At 40.6% G+C, this 21319-nt stretch overlaps 1 protein-coding gene across 1 annotated transcript in view; it reads right to left on the bottom strand.

Moving 5' to 3' along the window:
* Window positions 1-20139, bottom strand: part of LOC104518230 (SEC14-like protein 1) — a gene marked incomplete at its 3' end in the record, with an annotated part of 38083 nt that extends 17944 nt beyond the window's left edge. The window contains exon 1 of the mRNA XM_010175610.1: window positions 20077-20139. Coding sequence (XP_010173912.1) covers window positions 20077-20139 — 63 coding nt within the window. The remainder of the gene's footprint in view (window positions 1-20076) is intronic.
* Between the last annotated feature and the right edge of the window lie 1180 nt (window positions 20140-21319).

Below are 21319 nucleotides of genomic sequence, written 5' to 3'. Positions count from 1 at the left end.
AGTGAATGGATTTTTCTGTGTTATTGAGGTGTTCTCAACCAGAAATTTTGTCTCGAGATTTTTTTTTGCACATAGAAAATACCTGGACTGCATTATCCAACGTTCCTTTAGCAGTCTGATAAAGGAGAGTCTATCAAAAGATGTCACACTTTTCCTGTATCACAGGTCTCTCTTTACAAATCAGATCATTAGATACTACACACCTTTCTCTCACTATTTCAGCTGTACTATGTAGATACAATCACAAAAGACAATTAGTTTCTCAAAAGCAAAGCAGCTGCGTAATCCCGATGGACTCAACGCATGAACGCTGCTGCTGCTGTAGGACTAAACCCAGCTAAGAAGGATGTTGCATAGATGTGACTTAATTTTACCATTTTCTTCAGTCATTTAAAAAAATATGGTGTGTGGAGATTCTGACAGGTGATGTAAGCAAAAAGCACAGGTGTGCTCATCCTCAAAACCTCTCCAACTGGTGCTGGACTTGACGTGAAAAGTCACAACGTCTCTTTGGCTAAGAGAGACGCCTATGCACGGACCTTTCAAAAACATCATTCTGAGCCTGCAATGCTGTTGTTCCCTAACAATGTACTTGTACAATTCCCCACCAGCCTCTGGAACGTTTCTGCACTCCCATACATTAGAAGTTGGCATTGTGCATCAAGAAAAACACAGTATGGTGAGGCAGCTTGAACTTCATATTTAACGGGCTCATTACATAAACCCTTAACTTCCTTAATGCACGTTAAGAACAGTGCATTAATGCAGTAAGAACAGTGACAAGCATAATTTCCACCAAAATAGCACTGTATTAAAGCAGTTTTTCCAACTGCTTCCCTTAGCAACTCCTGTTCAGAGTAGAGTCAAAATAACAGGATTTATTTTACTTTTATCTTTGCTCATATTTTAGCTGTGTTTAAAGACATGAAAGCAATTCAAAAGTGAGACTATTTTAATCCCCTTGCAGTCACATGTCATACCCAAGGGAATTATACTTGCTGCTGCTGCCCTTAAACTTTGGGATTCTAATAGCAGCAGTAATGGGATCCTTTCAAAATACCACCTTTAGAGCAGCATTTAGGTGTGACCCCAACCAAATTTTCAGGAGGACTAAAGGTTCCGTTCTGGCTTTTTGCTTCTCAAACCATGCCCAGGGATAATAAAATGCCTTTATAATAGGCATGTGCTCAGTCCTCAGCGGGCAAAATGGGTCATTAACGCAAATAAGTTACTCAACTTCTCTGGCCAGATGAATATATTCCCAGCCTCCCGCCCTAAAGGATGGGGATTGTTCAGTATTTCCATTAGATGACTCAAAACTAACTTATATACTTAAAAGAAGAAAAAATATCTGACAGAACTTTCAAGCAACCTTACACTGAGCTGTTAGTTTGATAACAGCTGAATCCTCCAAAGAGAACTTCTCACCTGGTGAAATAAGTAGGAATTTTGGTCACCATTCAGAAAATGAAGCGTACTGAATGCTTCTTCAACAGCTTAATTGCATGAAGCAAGCAGTGAAATTATTTTATTTTTTAAATGTTTTCTGTTCAAAATTGCTAGAGTAGCACAACATTCTTCAAGAGCACCTCAAGAGATTCATCCTGGCAATGCAATCTAGTCCGTTGCATTTTGTGTGTGCCGTGTACAAACTTTAATTTCTGCCTGCAATGCCTGACCATGTTTGGGTACTATTATGCAAGAGCACACCAACATTCACCAGGCTGTCCTGTCCACTGCCAGGACGTGGAATTTCTGAATTATTCATAAACACACCAGAAACAAGCAGGGTCACTCCAGCAGGATGCTGCCTTGGCCTGACAGTGTGATCATTCCTGCAGATATCTCTATCCCCTTCCTCCCCCGCCTCACGGCACTGCAGATCAATAGGAAAAACATCAACTCATGGGTGGCCAACCAAGAGGCTTCAAAATCTTGGCAGCTGCACTTGAAAAGAAACAATTCTTGATTAACTCTCACATATCAGCAAATAGCTTCTATCATCTCCCATAAATTGCTGCTCATAGCTCTTTACCATTCTCTTTATAATGCACACACATGTATAAAAATCATTATACTTCTACAAAGAAGTACGTATCTCAGCGCCAGTGTATCTCATAGATGTTAGTAATCAGCTCGGGGGTGTGTGCGTGGAAGAAAGCAGATGGTTAGAGCGGATATAACTTAAAAAGCTCTAGAAATAGTGTTTTCAGTAAGATAGCATCCCCAGGCACCATGAAGGGGGATGGTGAACTAGAATCCAGCTTGGGAAAGAAAACACAACTTTAATATACAGGTAGTCAGCTCTTTGGAAAGGAACATTTCTGTTGAAGGCAGTTCTGGAAGGACAAAGAGTCCTTCAGAAGGATTCCCTCACTGCTACAAGCCAAAGCCCTGCCACCATGCCAGCAGCACAGACAGTCAAACTTTGGGTTTTTGCAATTAACTTCCCCCATCAGCACGGCTCTCCACTGCAGCCCTTGTTCAAAGCAGGCTTAAGTGGTTTTTTCTCCACTGTGTTTTCACTTCGTTAAATGTTCTCATTTACAAAGACAGAAGTTATTTTCTTATTGCTGGGAAACAAAGGCGGCTTGGCAGTGACTCAGTACTTGCTGGCTCTCTGAGGAAAAGACCAAGAAGGCTTTTAGTTACACCAGACTACAAATGAAGCTTAGGGAGGACAGGCAACACATCCAGCCTGAAACCCACAGGTTTGAGCCTATGAATGAACGGCTGGATATCATCTGAAACACACAAAAAATCCATATACACATTTCTAGTCCTTGACAAAAATGAGGTAGTTTAACCAACCTTATTTTTCACTTGTTTGTAAATCTTGGCCTAGTCTATGCCATCAATCTATGACCAGTTAGATTTTTAAAGTACTGGGATGATTATCCACTGCACAACCAGTAAAAGTGGGTATTAAATGCAACGAACCCTCCACACCACTTTTCTTAACAGAGCAGAGAACACTATGACTTTGTTTTAAAAGGGAAAAAATGAGAGTGTAAGCCTTCCATTGCAATTCATACTAAAGGAGTTTTTAAAAAAAAATCAGATTTCAACTAGAACACAATAAACCCCTCCCAACTTTTTCCAGCAAGATGCACCAACAGTTAACCTGCTGGCTATCACAGTCAGATCAACAAACACAATGTTTGCATAACAACTTACCACTGAACTGGATTTAAGCAACGACAAAGTACAGCAGGAAAAACCTTGTGTGGAAGCCCTTTGTCTGAATTAAAAATTATAAACCTCTCACCTGAACAAGAGCTACTTCAAAGACTAAGAATCAAGACAAACTAAGGCAGCAGCGAGCGTCCATTAAAGGAAGGCTCTGCCTTCCATCCTGTTTTGTTAAAAAAAGAAACCAAATCCCAGGGCCCCACATTTAAATATACTTTCATTTTAATACATTAATTTTGGAACAGGAAAAACTTTTCCACTCTATGAAGAGCAGGATTCCACTGAAGGGAGGAAAATCCAGCCTTTACAGATGGAGCTGTACTTGAGGAGGGTGCGAATAGCAGAGAAGAACTGGCAGAACATTCACCTGCCAGCCGTGCAGATGGCTCTGAGGGGACGGCTGCCTCTGCGAGGGGATGTATGCCAGAGAACCTCTTAAGATGACAATCGCCTCAAATGTGAGTAGCTCCTTGCCCTAAACTACAGGCAACAAACCACACAACTCTCCTTTATCCCCATCACACTTTACTACACTGGAAACTGCATCCTGGTCTTATTTTACCTCGTCCCTCTTCTACCATCCCTCCATTCCAGTCCAAAAACACTTCACCCTGTTGTTGCACAAGTAACTCAGGTACAGGATGTACTCTCCTCACCCTCCATTCCCTGCTACAAGATGCAATTTGGCCTCTTGAGTATTAATGATGACTATTAAGTATATCCAAGATAAAATAACTCTTCTATAAGTTGCACAGAAAAACCAATAGGACAAGTCAATATCAATAAGACAAACATTCTGCTTCTTTTTAGAGGCTAAAAGTTCTTGTTTACTACACAAGTGTACAAAGTGCTGCTGACCCAGGAGTTTCTGATTAAATGATCATTAGTGCATTTAGAGTGTGAGTTTACAGCACTGGGAACAAGCAGTGCCTGCACTCTTCACATACAGTCCACCACAGCAAAGCATTCCCAAAACAGCCCAACTGCTTCTAGTTGCCAGAAATACACTCCAAAGTTTCAAAACAAAATTCATCTAAAATTTTAATAGAGGGGGCTGTTAATGTTTTATATAATTATGCATCAAATCCTCAAACTAAAATGGCTTTTTAGTTTTTAATATTTTTTTTTTAAATATAGGCCACACAAATAGACATCATTATACAAATTATGAGACAAGTACTAACAAGAATCTACTCTGAACAGATTCTCTTAATGAATTCTAATTGAAGGCTAATTAATTTCTCAAACAGTGAGAGAAGCAAGCTTAAAAAATGATATCAGATACTCTCCAATGAACAGATCTTTCAGGTAGAGTATCTGGGAAGAAAAATTGTTATTGGTTCAAGAACTTACTGCAGCATGATATTCAGATTTTTATAATGCTGTATTTATGACACTGCTCAGATTTATAGCCCGGGTCTACGTCTCTTATATTCAGATGATCAAGGGCCCAACTAATTCAAGAGAGACTGACACACCGAATCAGTCATGACCCTGACCAGGTCTCAAAGTATTCCCTGTGCATTGGACACCCACATATGTTACAGAGCTGATGCTCTGAGCAGCCTGTATGACCCTACAAACACTGCAGATCACTACAGAAACCATGTCACTAACATCACCAGGGCTTCACTTGATCTTGCCCGAGTACAAAGTGCTAAGGTGATTTGCTGTTTACAGCATCCTCGTCTCTAGAAAAGCATTTGAGGCCAGTCGAGCTTGTAAACTGAGCTTTCTCAGCTCGCCTCTCCATTTGTGGAATGGAAATGAAATTCCTGAGAAATGATCCAGGAAACCAGGAGCTGAGGGAAATGAAACCAACTATAAGCAGAAGTGGACAAGAAAACATTTCTTTCTCTGGAATTCACCAAAGCCGTTATATTCTTGCCACTGCCAGCTCCTCTGTCACTCAAGAGTTCTCTGCATGGAAGAAGAGTCTGTTAGGTGTGCAGAAGAGCATAACCCCTACTCCTCCTTGTCGTCTTTTGATGCTCATACTTGTTTAATGGGGTGCTCTTGATTTAACCAGGTTTCATCAAAAAGGATTTCAGATCCTTCACTGCTGTGAATAACCCACTCACACCTTGGAAACATCTACACCGAAAGAAGAAGAGAGGATGAGAAGGGATTTATTCCAGTACATTTAAATTTACCCCTTAGCCTAACTATATAAAGCCTTAGAATTCAATACTTTGTATGAAGAAGGAAAGCAGGACCGTTCTGTCCATTTTTACATGTAGCTGTATTAGAAGCCCATAGTACTTTAAAGCCAAGTAAGAATCCAGTTATATTTCTTGCACATTTCAAATATAGCCTACTCCTAGACGATATGAATAGAGCTAATGAAAATCTGTTAAAGTAATCTTGTGGATGTCACCACAGAATAAACAACACCTATTTGGTTCTACCACATCAGTTACCAGGCTTGCTGCGTACAAAACCAGCACAGCAATTTGCTGCTCAAACCCCAGAAACAGTGAGAAAGCTTCTGACCTTCACATCTATTCTGCAAATTCCTGAAACGGAAAGCATCCAAAAGTGAGGACATGGCCCACAACCGTTACAAAATAACCCCACATACAGACTAAACTCCAACTCATTTGCTACTTCGTCATGTTGTACAAAGAACTTTGTTTCAATAAATTAAAAATCTCTACAGAGTCAGGAAACAGCACAGAAGCTGTTCTTGTGCTTTGGCTCAAAGAAAGTTACTCTAGCCAAGACCATAAAAACGTAGAGACAATTTTGTGTTTGCTCCAGGATCCCCATCACTGCAAACAGCACCTACCCCGTCACCCAAAACACGGACAGGATGTGCCCAGGGGAAGCAACAAGCTTTCAGAGCAGAGACCCCGTGGCTTTAGACAAGGAACAAAGCTCTGCTCGGCGTAACAGCAAGCATCAGCACCTGTCTCCACACAGCTCTGTAGACACAGTCCAGGCTGCTTCACTCTTATTTAATCTCTTTTAAGTCTTCTGCAGTGTAAAAAGTTCTTCATGTTAAATTTCAGGCATAACAATAGTCCATATGCGCCGCCAACCAAAAAATCACGAAACACTGCTGAAATGGCATTATAAATGAAACTCTGTGCTCCATAGCTTGCAGTTAGCACATGGACATCAGTACAGCACATCAGACACCACCCCGGGTTTCTGACAACGGGACTTATCATGTGCTAACACTGCTACAAAGCATCTTCCAGTGACTGCAACAGCACTCACACACAAACACTGGCATATCTGTGCTCATCTCTTCACTTCAGACAGCATTTCCATGGTTACAGTGTTGATCACTGTTGGCTTTAAGTACATTCCAAATATAGACCTAACGCATAGCTTGGCATTTTAACAGCCCTAATAACTACCCTGCGGGCTAGTTCTTGGAAACTGAGCTCCTCTGAGGTGTAACGCACTCACAAACACGCTGTAGTGCCACTCGAATACTTAGCAAGCACGCTGGTCACTGCATCGTCCAGGTCATCTGTACCAGCAGCCACTGACACCAGACAGATCTCTAAGCAATCTCATCATGCCAGCATCCGCACCACATTCCAAACCTTCAGCACCCATCTTCAAAACAGGTTTGTCTCGCTTGTGCTTAAACTTCTTTCCTTTGAGGCCACCACGCAGGGATAGCATCAAGAGTCCTACTGAAATCAAAATATCTTTGCTACACAAAGCATTACCCCAAACCACATGCATTTTTGATGCTGTCAATCACAGTCCACTGCTTGCAACAAGTCCACCTTTAGGGAGCTGTTGCAGAGAATGTTTCAAAGAAATTCCTGCATTGACTAGATAAGATTATTCATATTAGTATGACTTTCATTAACAGCTTTCGAACTAATTACCTTCTACTGCTATGAAAAGTTACAGAAGACATCAAACCCAATCTCATGATGAGAGGAACCATTTCAGAAAAAAAATCCCTTTTCCTTGTAATAATTTCAAAAGTTTACATACATTCCAGAGTTTTAGTTTACATTCTCTATGAAGTACAGGTGAACCAAGGAAGTGTTCATTTTTCAATCAGCATACAAAGCAGAAATCAAAAGGATTTCCCAAGCAGCTTATTGAAAGGATGCTCCATTTAGATAGCATATACAACTATGGATAAGTAAAACTCTAAGCTTATTCAAGGAAATATGTTATAATATATATTCATAAAGCATTCTTGACAAATCTGAGTTATACCAAAAAAAAAAAAGCATAACATATTTGCTTAAGACTGACCAAAACCAAAAGCAAGGTATGGGGTAGAAAAGGCAAAAAGCAGGAGCAAGGAGCTGCTGGGGAACAGGAAAGTCTGAAGCAAGCTTCCTCTGGATGGGAGTGTAAACGTGAGGGCTACAGAGCCACGGAATCTCAGCTTCAGCGCCCAGTGCTTTCAAGCATGAATGAAGTTACTTTAAAATTTTAATATTTCATTTAAATAATTTAGAACCTATAAACAGGACATTCAAAAGAGGCTGTGAAGCAATCTTCCAGATAATGGAATTTTACTGGTAATTCACTGTTGAGTTATGCAATCGTGGTAACCAACCTACCAGACAGAGCAAAGAGCCTCTGCTTCCCGGCACCGGAACAAATAGCCAGGCACACAAACCTCTGTTCTCATGAGGGATGCGGCCAGTCAACCCACCCACATAGGCTCTTTCTGTACAGATCACTACTTTATCCCTTCCTGCATGGATACTGTTCAATAGCTGGGCTTTTTCACTTAGAAGAGTGGTCACATAGAGCTTTACCACCAAAATTATAGTGGCATTATGGTTGCATAGAGCTGCAGGTAACACAACTGGAAGGAAACTGGCTCTCAGCCACCTAAGAACCATTTTGCTACGTGCAGAGACACAATCTTCTTCCAGATAAAAAGTAAACTCTTCAATGATTTAATTCAACTTTATTCAGGCTTTTGGTGGTAAAGATATACTGATTCAGCAGGTAAAACAGTTTGGGGATAAAGAACCTGACCTGAAGACAGGGGCTAACATTCCATCTTTTATCTGTAAAAGATGATCGTTAATAACCACAGGCATGCCTCAACAGTCCTTTAATTGGACGAGCGGTTTCTTGAGAAGATACAAGTCATTTGTGGTTTGCGTAAATAAATTTGCACAGCTGGAACTGTGTAATACTTGATGCCCTGTGTGGGAGCCTGAGTGTCCATCTTCAGAGAACAAATGAATCACCAGGGTGGGATTTGAGGAGAAAGCGGATCGCCAGTGTAAGAGTTTGAGAGTTACACCTGCTTGCCTCCCAGACACTCACAAGAGTATCATTAATTCTTTTCCTCCCTTCAGGAAGCCCAGAGAGCCTGAAAGAGCCCAAGGCACAGTGCCACTCCACTACAGAGTGAGCGAGGCCAACTTCAACTGCAGCTTCTGCACAATCTTGAGACATGAATCTCTAAAACGAGAAGCTGAAACAGAGAAGTTGGGCAAGAACCGCTCCTTCCTCTAGGAAAAAAAAAATAAAAATATTACAGACAGAAAACCCAAACATGCTGCATGTAAGCAAAATAATTTTAATCTTCCTTTCCTTTGGAGTAAACTGGGAAAGCCCCATCACTCAGGTTAGGCTGGTTTGTGACTGGGAGACCAGTATCAAACTGCTGGTTAGAAAAAAAACAATTGACCTTGCTCTGGTCTAGGCTGAAGGTGGAACATCGAGGACAGACTTACAGCTGTGCTGCTGCAAGTTGCTCTTCAGTATACACAGGCCTGAGCTGATTTAGTGGGGGCAACAGCAATATCAGATTGACTTGCAATTTCACTGGAACTTCTGTATATTAAACGCACGTGCAAAACTATTCTACAGAGAAAATGAGTGTTCGCTTTGCCCGTGTTCCAAGCAGGACAGATGGAAATCAGCTCTGAGCCACTTAGCTCTGCGCACAGCCCTGTGTTTGACAGAACGTGCCCTGCAATTAGAATCAACTTCAGTAGTTTCCAGGATGCAAAACTTGGCTTCTGACCCCAACTGCACAGGACACGGCTGTTTTGGCTCCAGGTTAAGGTTCTATGGAGAAGAGCCTGACCCCCAAAACAACATCACAGCAAAGGCTGGCAACAGGCCAGTGAACACTTAAATGCCTGGAAACTCACCTGTGATTGCCGGAGAATTCCGGCTGTTCTCAAGCACTTCAGACTTCTCTGCAGCAATGGCAATATATAAACCTTCACACAACACAGGAGCATATCTTTCCTTGAAATTTTTAAGATACACACATCAAAATGACTGTAAGCCATTCTGTTTGTCTTACCATTGTTTGTAAATATCCATTACTTGTCTTACAGCAGCTGAACAATGACAACTATGCTCTGCATCGCTGACATCTCACAAAGGCACAGGATACTGTCACACTGAAAGCAGAATTAGGTACTTAGCTTCCCCATTCCTTTCCAGTTAACAAGACTGCGTGTCTGGTTCCTCTGCAGTTTTACTTTAAAATTCAGCTGCAATCCTACTGTATTCACTGAGGATTTATTTTTGGAACAGTCAAATATTCCTTACTGCTCTATTGCTCCATGCTCAAGTCTCACTTTTATGAGTCCTACAACTGGTATTCATCACTTTTTTGGTCTTAGAATCACAGACACTCTCAATAAGCAGGTCTATTAAAACATGTTTAACATCTGGAATATGTTAGGGTATTTTAAATAAAATTATTACTGTGCAGACAAAATCTAATTTATGAGTGGAGGAGGAAAGGATGACTACAGCATTGCTGCAGTACAGGCTCAAGATTCCTCATTAAACCGTTGTCTGAAAGGTTAGAGGCTTGTACTACCACAAAGAACAAAGTCTCCTGATCTCCATCCAGATCACCCCCCCCATCGCAGGTTGGTTCAGTGAAACAGGTTGGACTTCATTGTTCAGACTGCACCCACCAGGTTTTCATCTGGCCCAGAGGCAACTGGCCTCTGAGCACTACAAGAATGATTTCACACTACCAAGAGCGGAATCAGTGTGGGAAAGAAAGCTTTGCCAAAAAGGTACAATTCAGGACAAGCAGTATGGCTCAACCATAAAGGTCTTGTAAAGGTTTGGCTTTTAGACCAGCAAAATACCAGCTTCCAGATAGAGAGTGGCTGTACGCAATAAATTTTAATTAGTTTGCTTATAAAGTACATCAATTAAAGCTTGACCATTCACTAATGTCAATGGCATGTCATCAGAATGAAATATGAGAGGGAAGTTAAAAGTAATATTTAAAAAAATAAAATCTTAAGCTTACATACATGTCTGCCTCAAAAAGGTTGGAAATTGGTGGGAAGATCAACAGTACAGAACACCACTGGTTTTTCATATGGAATCATAAACTATTAAACAGACTAAGACTCATCACCATGAAAAAGAATAATTTAAAAACTGAGGGAGATCTCTTACAGATCTAACAGGGCAAGCAGCAGCACCAAGAAAGCGAGCAGGGTTTGATGGGTTCTTCCAGCAAAGGGAACAGGCGGTGCGAGCTGAGCACACAGCAGCCGGGCTCTGGGTGAAGGATCCATCTCCTGACAGAGCCCATCGGGAAGTGCAGGCTCCTGCTGCAGGCTGTCACGACAGAGCTGCCGTGGCTCCAGACAGGAGCTGGGCAGGCACAGGGCAGAAAAGACAGAACAGCAGTGCTACTGCAGACAACAGGCACGTTCTGGAGTGGAAAGGCTGTCAAGGCACATGCTAGAGGATGAAAACGCATCCGAGAGAGCCTTCCCCTGTGTTTTTATCATTCTTACCCTCTTCCCTAGAGGCAGATACCATCCTTGGCCACAGCCAGAGACATCACACACTAGGCAGACAGATTTGCCTCAGGGTGCAGGTCAGTGCTGTGGCTCTCATTAGGAAACAGAACACAGCCCTTCTCCCCGCATCCAAACACACCATGAAGATACCAACAACCAGGTAACACCGCTGCTAGATGCACCATTAGCACAGGAAAGTGGTGCGACTCCTGTACCCCTGAACCTACTCCCCAGTAAAATGCAAACAGAAAGATACCACCTGGCTTCAAAAGAGGAGGCAATTAAAAAGAACAGACAAAACTCCTTTGATTCTTTTCTAAAAAGCAATTAGATTGCAGACTATAGACATCAGTTCTTTACCCTCCTTTACAGCAAAGAAAGGCAAATAAAAGTGAGAATCGGTTTAGTCAACACAAAACAAACAAGTTCAAGTGAAATTGCTTTAAATTCTGTTCATTCCAACATCCGTGGCTGCACCATGCAGACCATGACACACTTTCAATAGAAATAGGTAATTTCATAGAGCAGCCAATTCCACAATGAAGAATTTATCCACAGGCCGCCAGTGAATTTCACAGCAAAGAGAGAGGTTTGTAAATTAAGTAGCATAATTTACACATGGAATGAAATAGCCAGAAAAATATCCTCTGCAATGGGTTCTGCTGACTGATGTTCCTGACCTGGACTCAATGTCTGTGGCATTTGCATTTCACACTAGATGAAGAGACACAACCACTTTTTTTTTTAGCAGGAAACTAACTGTTCCCTTCTGTTGTGGCATAAACAAATAGAAATGACACTTCACTATCCTGACCATCACCAGAGAAACATTCATTTTCACAAAATGACACCTATTATTATCAAAGCAATATGATACAGCATAACAGCAGCAGGTGGCCAGGCAGAAAGTCATCAGTCACAGAGAGGCTGAGAAGGTAAGAGGTTTGCAATGTAGTTTTCAACTGCTTGATCTGCATATATTCCAAAAAACACCTACACTCAAGTTTTCTGAATATAAATAACATCAGAATGAAAACAGTTGTAATTATCCAACAAGTAATCCAAAATATACATAACTCTACAGATTCAGATATTTAACTTCATAAATCTGACCACTACAAAGTCTTGAAACGCTAATTTAAGAGAACCCAAACATATATCATTAAGAATTAAAACAGTTTAAATAGAACTTCATTTATAATACAAAAGGGTAGCTTCTCTTTGCTCCCTCCCACGATCCCTCTGCTGTCACCAGAGTTAAAGCTGTTAGGTTCCAACAGCCCTGTGATTATTTTTATGTTCAGATTTACTGATATCAAATCCCCAAATCCAATTATCATGAAGTAAAACCAAAGAGGAATCCAAGACAGAAAATGTTCAAATCTGAAGTTTCATACATGAAAATAAAGCAGGAAAACCAACCAGTCAGCTAGCATGCCACCCCACTACCTCATACAAAATACTTAAAAAAAAAAATTCATTTTTCTAAGGTAAGGACAGAGTCCCCTTTATGCCAAAGCAACTGGCAGAACTCACAACTCCGCGCCATTAAGCACAATTTACAAATCCTTGTCACTGCTGAGGAATGCCAGGCCTGAAGGCTGCTGAATGGAGTTCCTAACCGCCCCTTCATCTACTGGAACAGCCATGGGCTTCAGCATTGCTCCAACTGCTGATCCCTAATTATTTCCCCAGGGAACCAAGGGCTCCCACACACACAGCCTGCTGAGTTGCTCCCCTTTCTCATGGGCAGCTGCCATCAGGTCACTGACAGACCTGCCCCACGGGGATGCTCATCAGCCTGGTCAGGAAGTCGGGCCAACAAGGTGTTTATTTTCCTTTTTTCCAAGACAGCTTTTGAGCAGCCTGGCTCCCTAAACGGGCTTGCTCTTGCTGATGAATGTGCCCTTGCAAGAAAGCAACAAGAGCAACAAGCTGGAACACCAACTTGGCCACGATGGGAAACCACGTACTCAGTGACGTTTCTCTGACCCTTAGAGGAGAGCACCCCTGAGCCACAACCTGAAACCTCTGTGGACTGGGTGGAAATCAATGTTACTTGAGCAAAAGCAATGTAGAGAAAAGCCAAGGCCTTGGGATTGATCTCAAATTGTGATGGCTCATCACTTGCCTGTACTCTTTTGGCAAAGCTGCCCATGCTCAGTAGAGCCCAGATGATGCCGGGCAGCCCCCTCCAGCACAAGCTTCCCAGCCACGGTGCCACCAGATCTTCCACCAGCACGAGCTCCTGGCGTGACTCTCACCTCAAACATCACTATCTGATTACAAGTGAGATAAGCTGCATGCTAAACCACTGTGAGAAAGCCAGATTATTAAATCACCCAGAACAGGCCCTACTTAACATTTTACCTGGGCTGCTAACTTGACCTGTCTTAACCATATCATAAAAATGAGATAAAAATCGTTAATAATTCAGTGTAACAGCCTATTTCTTCTTTTAGAATATGTACACAGTAATTTCAAACTACATGAAAAATGTGAAGACAAATTCACTTGGGAGAAAAGAAAACAGACCATTTAAGACTAACCTGTAATTAATTTTAACTGGAGCTAATTAACAGATTTCCTTGCAAATTCTCAGAAGATTCGTTCTATATTCAGAACACAAATTTTAAGATCACATCACCGCCCTCCTTCCAGAAACATCCTGAATTCAAACTAAGTGCAAAGCAACACCAATTTTGGTTAGGAGAATCATAACAAAAACCCCACAATTCTGTGTTCCAAAATCTGGACTCTGATTGAACGTGCACTATGGTAAGTCCTCAGGGGTTGCTTCCAATCTCTCAGGCTCTCCCTCTACTCCCTCTTTCACGGTGTGTTTGTTTCCTAAAACCACAGCAGCTGAAATATTCTGTTGTAGGACAGCAGCCAGAGCTCCATGGGAGCTGATGCTGGAGATGCACCTAACTGGTCGTATCCTCCAGAAACACCTCACTCTACATCTGCAGCTGATGTCTCTGATCACTGAGCAACCTCTGGCTCCTCACTGGACATATTTTTAGAATTAACAAAAAAACCAAAACAAACCAAAACAAATAAAACCCCCATATCTCTTTCCCACAGGGTTCTGAAGGCTTTTACACATGCTGCTTAATGGCTAACCACACGCTACATTACAAGCACGAAGTGACATCTTTTCCAGGTCATAACTGCAATATCACAAGTTTCTAGGACTCTGTGGGATATGTTAACCACTTCCTTTCTGCCAGGTTCACACAGCTTTAAGATTTTTAACTGGAAGGTCATATCAGTTGGTTGATCAACAGATCCTAGAGCAGCTCTTCACACCAGACTCGAAGCTAAAACACCTGCAAAGGGTGAAAAGCTTGGAGTGCTTTCAAAACAAAGCAACAAAAACTGTTTCGATACATATTTTTCTTCCATCGACACCTTTCAGGGTTTGACAGCAGGGGTGGTTTAGCTCTTAAAGTGTAAAAGAGTTGTTAAAAAAAAAAAAACCTGACTAAAAGCATTTGGTGAACAAGAGAACTGCAGCTGTCAGCTACAGTCAGGTCATGTGTTTGCCCACAAAAAAAAACAGGAAACAGCTAGCCATGGAAATATCTGAGCAGGCCATGAAACAGCATGTCAATCGCACAGCGAGCAGGCTGCCACGTCAGGATTTTTCCCTAGTGCTGAACTTAACTCTTACATTTGTTAACCAGGACCCACTCCAAACAAGTGACCAAAAAAGTCATGTGTTCTTACAGCGTCTGCTAACGCAAGAGACCACCAGCACCAACAGAAACCAGCAGTTAAACTGCAGACAGTTAATGGGAAACAAGGAAACCCACACGAGGCACTGCTCTACCGTTACCAACGCATTTCCAACGGTAAATAACCCGGAATTTTCAGCAAAGACAGGAAGCAAAGTAGGTGAGAGTCTGGGAGCTGTACAACCGAAGGGAAAACCGCTGAGCAGTTGGACACTCGATCTGCTCCCTTCCCCGGGCTTTAAGTATCCAAGACAAACTCTCAAGAAAGTGCTGGGGCAACAGATCACTGCTCTGGACGTTTAAAGCCTACTTGGTGCTTTAAAAAGCACTTGGAGAAAGGTTTCCTTTCCTCTTCAGCCTCTCAGCCCCTCTTTACGTGATAAGGGGAATACATTTTTTCCAAGAAAAAGAAAATGAGACTAGAAGGAATAAAAATGGTAGGGATTTATGAGCAGGTATGGCACTTGCTACATTAGTTATTTTTTTAAAATGAAAAGATTATGTACTGCCTGATCAGGAGACTCATTACAATCTAGATCAAGGGATTACACTTTGATTTGTCAATCTGAAAAAAAATAGATAATTTTTTTCTAATTTGCTCTATCACTGAAGCGTGTTTATGCCATCTCCAATCTTATCACTTTCCTGTAATTTAGCAATACTTTAAATCATGAAGATTTACCTTAAACACTGTTGTTTTCAGATCTATAAAACCAAAGAAAGCCAGTCAGCCTGTTGTCCAAAAGCAGTAAATCTGAACCATTAAAATTACAACATAATCAAAAGGGCACTACACATTATACTTATCGAGAAACATCCACGCTTTAAACACTTTAGATATTCTATCAGAACAGAGGAAAAACATGAGACTATTTTTTTTTAAAGGATTTTCATGATAACATGCAGTTTGGAAGGAAGCAGTTTTCAGCCTCAAGGCAGTGCAAGATTAATTGCTATTTTGATTTTAAAATAAAAATTAAATGTGTTATTTCTACAACTGCAAGCTTGACACTGATGTCTGGTTTTACCTACAGACTCCTCCTCATTGTTTGGCACCAGTGGAAGTTGACAGATGCCAGGAACTTTAACAAAGTGAAAACACTATTTTAGGTATTCAAAGACCGCAAAATACCTTTGAAAGTCTGTCTATTTGCACAAGCAGGTTTGAAAAATCTTAGTTTTCACAAAGCTACAAGTTCTTAAAATCTATGTTAAACTGACTAAAGGTAAGAGGACAAGTTTAGAGTACACTTGCTGTGTTCAGTCACATTGCTATTCATATTTATTTCTGAAGCCAAGTAATTTGTGGCTGTAAACAGGACGTTTTCTAAATTGGCTGAAGAGCAATACATTTTCCACAGAGCTCCCAGAAACTCAAGAAAACCAAAAACCCTCTGGTTAATGGTTCAATTCAATGTGGTTCTTTCAAAAATCTTACTTATTTTTGAATGATGCATAAATTCCACCCATGGAATGCCACGGTAGCTGATTATTCATTATTTAAATTTACTTTGGAAATTAAACTCAAGGAGAATTATCTAATGCATGTCAGACTGGAAATGAGCTGTGAATCTCCAAAGTTAATTTTAGCCTCATGTGTGTTAAGAAACCTTCAAGATTCAAGTTCTTAACTGCACTTTAACATTATGAACTACTTATTCAGCAAAGTCCCTGTATTACTTTAAATGTAAACCTCTTTAAGCCAATTTAAAAATATGATCTTTAAAAGTTTTATAAAAGCAGCTTCTCAGTTTTTCTGCAATATATTTAACCTTGGTAACTTGACAAGTGAGTCTAAGTAAACAGTAATTTTTCCACATTTCAGCTGCTTCCAGCATTACATAAACTCCAATATGAATAGGAAGAGAAATGAGGCAAGATTCTCTTCAGTCTGATGAACAGCTGTGCAAGTTGGTTGTTTGGGTTATTTAAAAAAAAAAAATATATATGCACACACAAAGAGTTTTCAAGAAGTCAACCATGATACACATGCCACAGAGCAGCCAAAGTCATCATGTCAGCGTTGGCAATCATCTGGTGAAATCACATGGCCTGTGGTAGGCGTCAAGACTAAAATGTGGTGAATACTAGCCCAGGATTCTTGAATCTTTCCAAGTTCAGGAGATAGTTTCATAAAAAGATTTGCATCCAGCTCTTACTGTTCTCAAGGCAACTCAGATATTATCTGGAACCACACAATTCACCACTGAACAGAAATCTTCAGGGCAGCTAGCTTATATTAGATATTACGGAGCCTGCCTTTAATGATAAAGTGAGGCAAGGAGTGTGCAGTGATGGATCTCCCAGCTCGCTGCTTACAACTGCACTTCACCAGTTCTCTCACAGAGTTGAGATAAGGGGTTATGCTTTGAAGAACATTGTCACAGTGATACCTTAGATCATTATTGAAATAATCAATAGATTATTTCTGGATTTTGGTGGAGGAACACAAGAGAGAAACTTATTTTCAACACCAACTCAATTCAGAAAAAGAATTTTCACTGCATCTATTTTACAAGTCTTTATATCATAACTGTCTGCAAAACACCTGCCTTGTCAATCTTGGTTTGGATCAAAGTGGAATTAAATCCAGGTTTTTGTCTCAATATAGCTGCACTCACCCTTCACAAAGAGAACAAAACTTCAAAACACACTGAAGCAGGATGAATGGAATGCTGATTGTACTTTATTCTCCCTCAAGTACCTCTTTGAAACCCAGGAAAGGAAAAGTGGGCAAATAGGAAGTTTGTAGTGTAAATGATACACTCAGCAAGTGGCATTCACTTGCTTGTTTGTAGAAAAGAAGAATTTTATGCTGATTTCTCTGTCTGAAAGCTAAATACTCATTGACTTAATGAGCTCCAATTCCTAGTTGGAACACATATCATCCAGGAAATCTTTACAGTCCACACAGGCTTCGCTGACACCAACACTGATCTTCATTACTACTCTATAGAATGAATCATCTCTTCAGTTCCATGAAACACTCAGGGAACAGAAGATGATTTTCCAAATAAAATTTTTAAAAGTACTCAGCACCTTAAGACAAAGATGAGACCCCACACAACAAGACCTAAGTGAGAAACATTGATTTTTGTTGGACAGCTCAGCACAAAACACCACTGCCACATTGACCAAAGGTTTATTTGAGAGGCTTTTTAATGACAGCTGAGAGTCTCTGATGTGTGGGTTTAAACCTCTATTTGAGGACACATTATCTCAGGCGTGGGGTGTGTATGAAAGGGACAGAGAAAAAACCTCAAACAAAAAACACTGTTGAAGTTGTTTGCTGGGTGCCTTAAAATTCAAGCTTGGTACATGTCAGGATGTGTTCCTCATTTCAGAAGAGCTGCTGATACAGTTACAGTAACATTACAGCACTTTTTTTTGTTGAGAATATGCAACATAGCACTGCCACTTTAGTGAGCACAAGCTTTGACAGGAATATTCTTTCCAAAAATACTTCATCAGCTTATGCAAGCACTATTCAACCAAGGGAAAACAGTAAGAAAAGGTGTGAAACTATCACGTACTGTTCATATTCTTTAAAGAATTTGGCTCATGGAGTCACTCCTCTATATACTTCAGAAAATGCACGACCAGTTTTGATAGCTCACCATCAGGAATTACAAATTTAAAAACCAATAACATAACAGAAGCAACGCGGCAGGAGAAGGATGTTCATCCAGTGACCACATTCTGACCAAGTTCAAGTGATAACTCCCTGCCCTGGCATAGATGAAATAAATCATACGTAGTATCACTAATGTAAACTTCTAGTCTCAGAAAGCATCCTGCTCAGCTGTTTCTTTTTATAAACATTCTTCTCCTCTTAGTTCACTGTTTTAATTTTTCAACTATTATTTTCTCCTGGTTGCATACATAGTACAGCCTCTTTCTTTCTACAAGAGAAAAAAGCTTTCACATAAGAAAAGACTTAGTACTTGTTAAAGATTATTCTTAAACTGTTATCCCCAAGCTACACAACAGTTTGAGAACTCGAAGTTAATATTAATAGTCAGAAGCATTTCTAATCTCACTCAGTAAAGCACTGCAAAAAATCCTGATATCAGCATTTTAACTCAAAATATCCTTGAAGAAATAATTTAAGAGAAGAATTTTTGCCTTCAATACAACAGCAAAAAGAGTTGTCAGTTCAGCAAACAGAGAATTTTGTCCAAGAAACTCATTTTCGTTTGTTGACTAAGACCAAGAACCAGTATACTCCACTGAAGGAGTTACCCACACAATCACATTTAAATTAGAAACCATCCCAAGCCCAGCTGTCAGTAAGCACAGTAAACTCCTAAAAGACCTTCAACATATCACAGCCAGATTCTTCACCACTCATGAAAATCACCACTTCTCTGCCTTGAAGTGTTTGCAAGAGCAAGACCTGCATGTGTAGTACTGGAGACAGCTTCAGGAATAAGATAAAAGGAAATTGAAGTTGTTCCCCATAGAGTGATCCAATTCTTTTTTGCTCTGTGACTGTGAAGGATCACTTCTGTAAAGAACTCTGCACTTCAAACCATGTGATCTATCTAAATATTTACACTACGAACACTATTAAAACTCTTCTCTGAAGCCATTAAACACAGTATTTTCAGCAAGTGAAACAAAACTATTACTCTCTAGATTATTATTTAGTTTTAACTGTTCTTATCAGGCAGAACTGCTCTCCTCAACTCCTCTTTGTAACTCATGAGAGCCACACAGCTGTGGATTTGGCTGAATATACTTTAAAATGTCAAATACCTACTTCCTTTCTGTTTCCTAAAAGAAAAGAGGGAGGGAGAGGGGGAGAGAGAGAATAAAGAGGGAACCCAATCAGGATTTTCTTCCTTTTTTTGTCACAATTTGTAACATTAGCACACAAATTAGCAACTATGCCCCCAAAAGGTTTTTTTGTCCCTCCCACTGGCCCCTACAGCAATAGGGTTGGTTTTTTTCCTCCCCCAAAAAGTATTACCAACACTCAGAACGCCTTATCTTCTTTTGTTCAGGCTTATCCTTGTTTTCAGGGCTTTCTCTGTGCTCTCTAGTCCTGAGGAAGATGCAACCACAACAATCTCTAAATCAGTGCACTCGACACTTTCTCCCATGCTGGAATAGATCGCTCCCAGTCCGAACCAACTGGGAAGTACGCATCGAGTCCATTTTTGCTCTAACTTTAAAATAAATCTATGAACTATATCTAAACTTTGGGAGAAAAAGAGAACATATTATGTAAAAAAATACTCAGAGTAGAGAAGAAATTACCAAAACACATACCTCCCATATTCTGTGTATCATTTCAGATTGTATGTTCTACAGTACCCATCACACAGAGCCCACTAACCCCTTTGCAACACAAGGAACTGTCAAGGAAGAAAATTACAGCAAAAATTAATACTTACAGCCACAATTAACTCAAAAGGGTGTTTATACACCCGTACGGGGGATTGATACTTCTGCACCATTGCTGCAGTCAGTAAGAGCAACTCAAACCTGAAAAAGAAATTTTTAAAGCCATCTGTTAGATGCAGGAAGTCATTTTCCATCTTCTCTTGCAAATATTCTGTGCATGATACCACACCCGCGGTTCTAGAGGAAATCCTTCACAATTCCTTGATGATTTTATGGGGTTTTTTAGAAGATGCAATGGGTCCATGAAAAGCTATATATATTTTTATCAGAAATGACTTATCATTTTTTCCACAGATGACATAAAATTAGCACATTCTCAGTCCCATTTTAGTAACAAAGCTAATTGATAACAAAGCTTCAACAGACTTCACCAGGACAGTGAGACTTCCTGCGCTGCTGCTGAGAACCAAACATTGACACACACCCACCAAGGGCAGAAAAGCATCGCCCAGACCCCCAGCGTGGTAAGTGAGTTGCCTTGTTTAGAGGTCATTGTGATTTGGGACTGGGTTAAAAAAAAAAAAAAAAAAAGAAAAAAAAAAAAAAAAAAAAAAAAAGAAAAAAGAAAATAGAAAAGGAGTTTAAAAAACATACCAAGTGTTAAAAATCCTTGGGTTTGGAAAGAAACTGAGCACACTGATAGAGGGCATTCCTTCATCATTTCCAAATCAAATTAAAGACTTTTGAGAAAGAAACTTAAGAGAGAGCTGGGGAGAAAAACTTGGACAAACTACAAACATTCCGATGTACGGCTGGAAAAAAAAAAACTGGAAAAGGGAGCGGAGCTGTTCCCGTGGGTTTGTGTTCGGCCCAAACTCCCGTGGGTGCATTTACTGGAGACACACCGGCAGCAGCACTCGCAGACGGGACCTGGAGCTGCGAGCCAGGCTCACCGGAGCGAGAAATGGGGTTATGGCAATAAATTATTTTCCTTTTTTTTCTTTTTTTCTTTTTTTTTTTTTTTTTTAATGTGTTCTCATGTTTTCTCCAGCACTTCTGGAAAGTGGCATCAGCTCCAGCAGAGCGATGGGCATCGCAGCTCCTCAGACACCGGGGCAGCCAAGCCATCACTTCGAGAGGCACCACAAGTTCCCCCGAATCCCGTTCGAGGGAGGAACCTGCCCGTTACTACCCTGCTTTTTAAAAAAAAACCCCAAACAACCCACCTGAATCAGCAAAAAGACCCGCAAACCCTCTCCCGTCCCCGGACACACACACGGTTACACAACAAAG

Source organism: Antrostomus carolinensis, unplaced genomic scaffold (assembly GCF_000700745.2).
Source record: "Antrostomus carolinensis isolate BGI_N321 unplaced genomic scaffold, ASM70074v2 scaffold44729, whole genome shotgun sequence".
Taxonomy (NCBI): Eukaryota; Metazoa; Chordata; class Aves; order Caprimulgiformes; family Caprimulgidae; genus Antrostomus; species Antrostomus carolinensis.
This window is presented reverse-complemented; position numbering and strand designations above follow the sequence as displayed.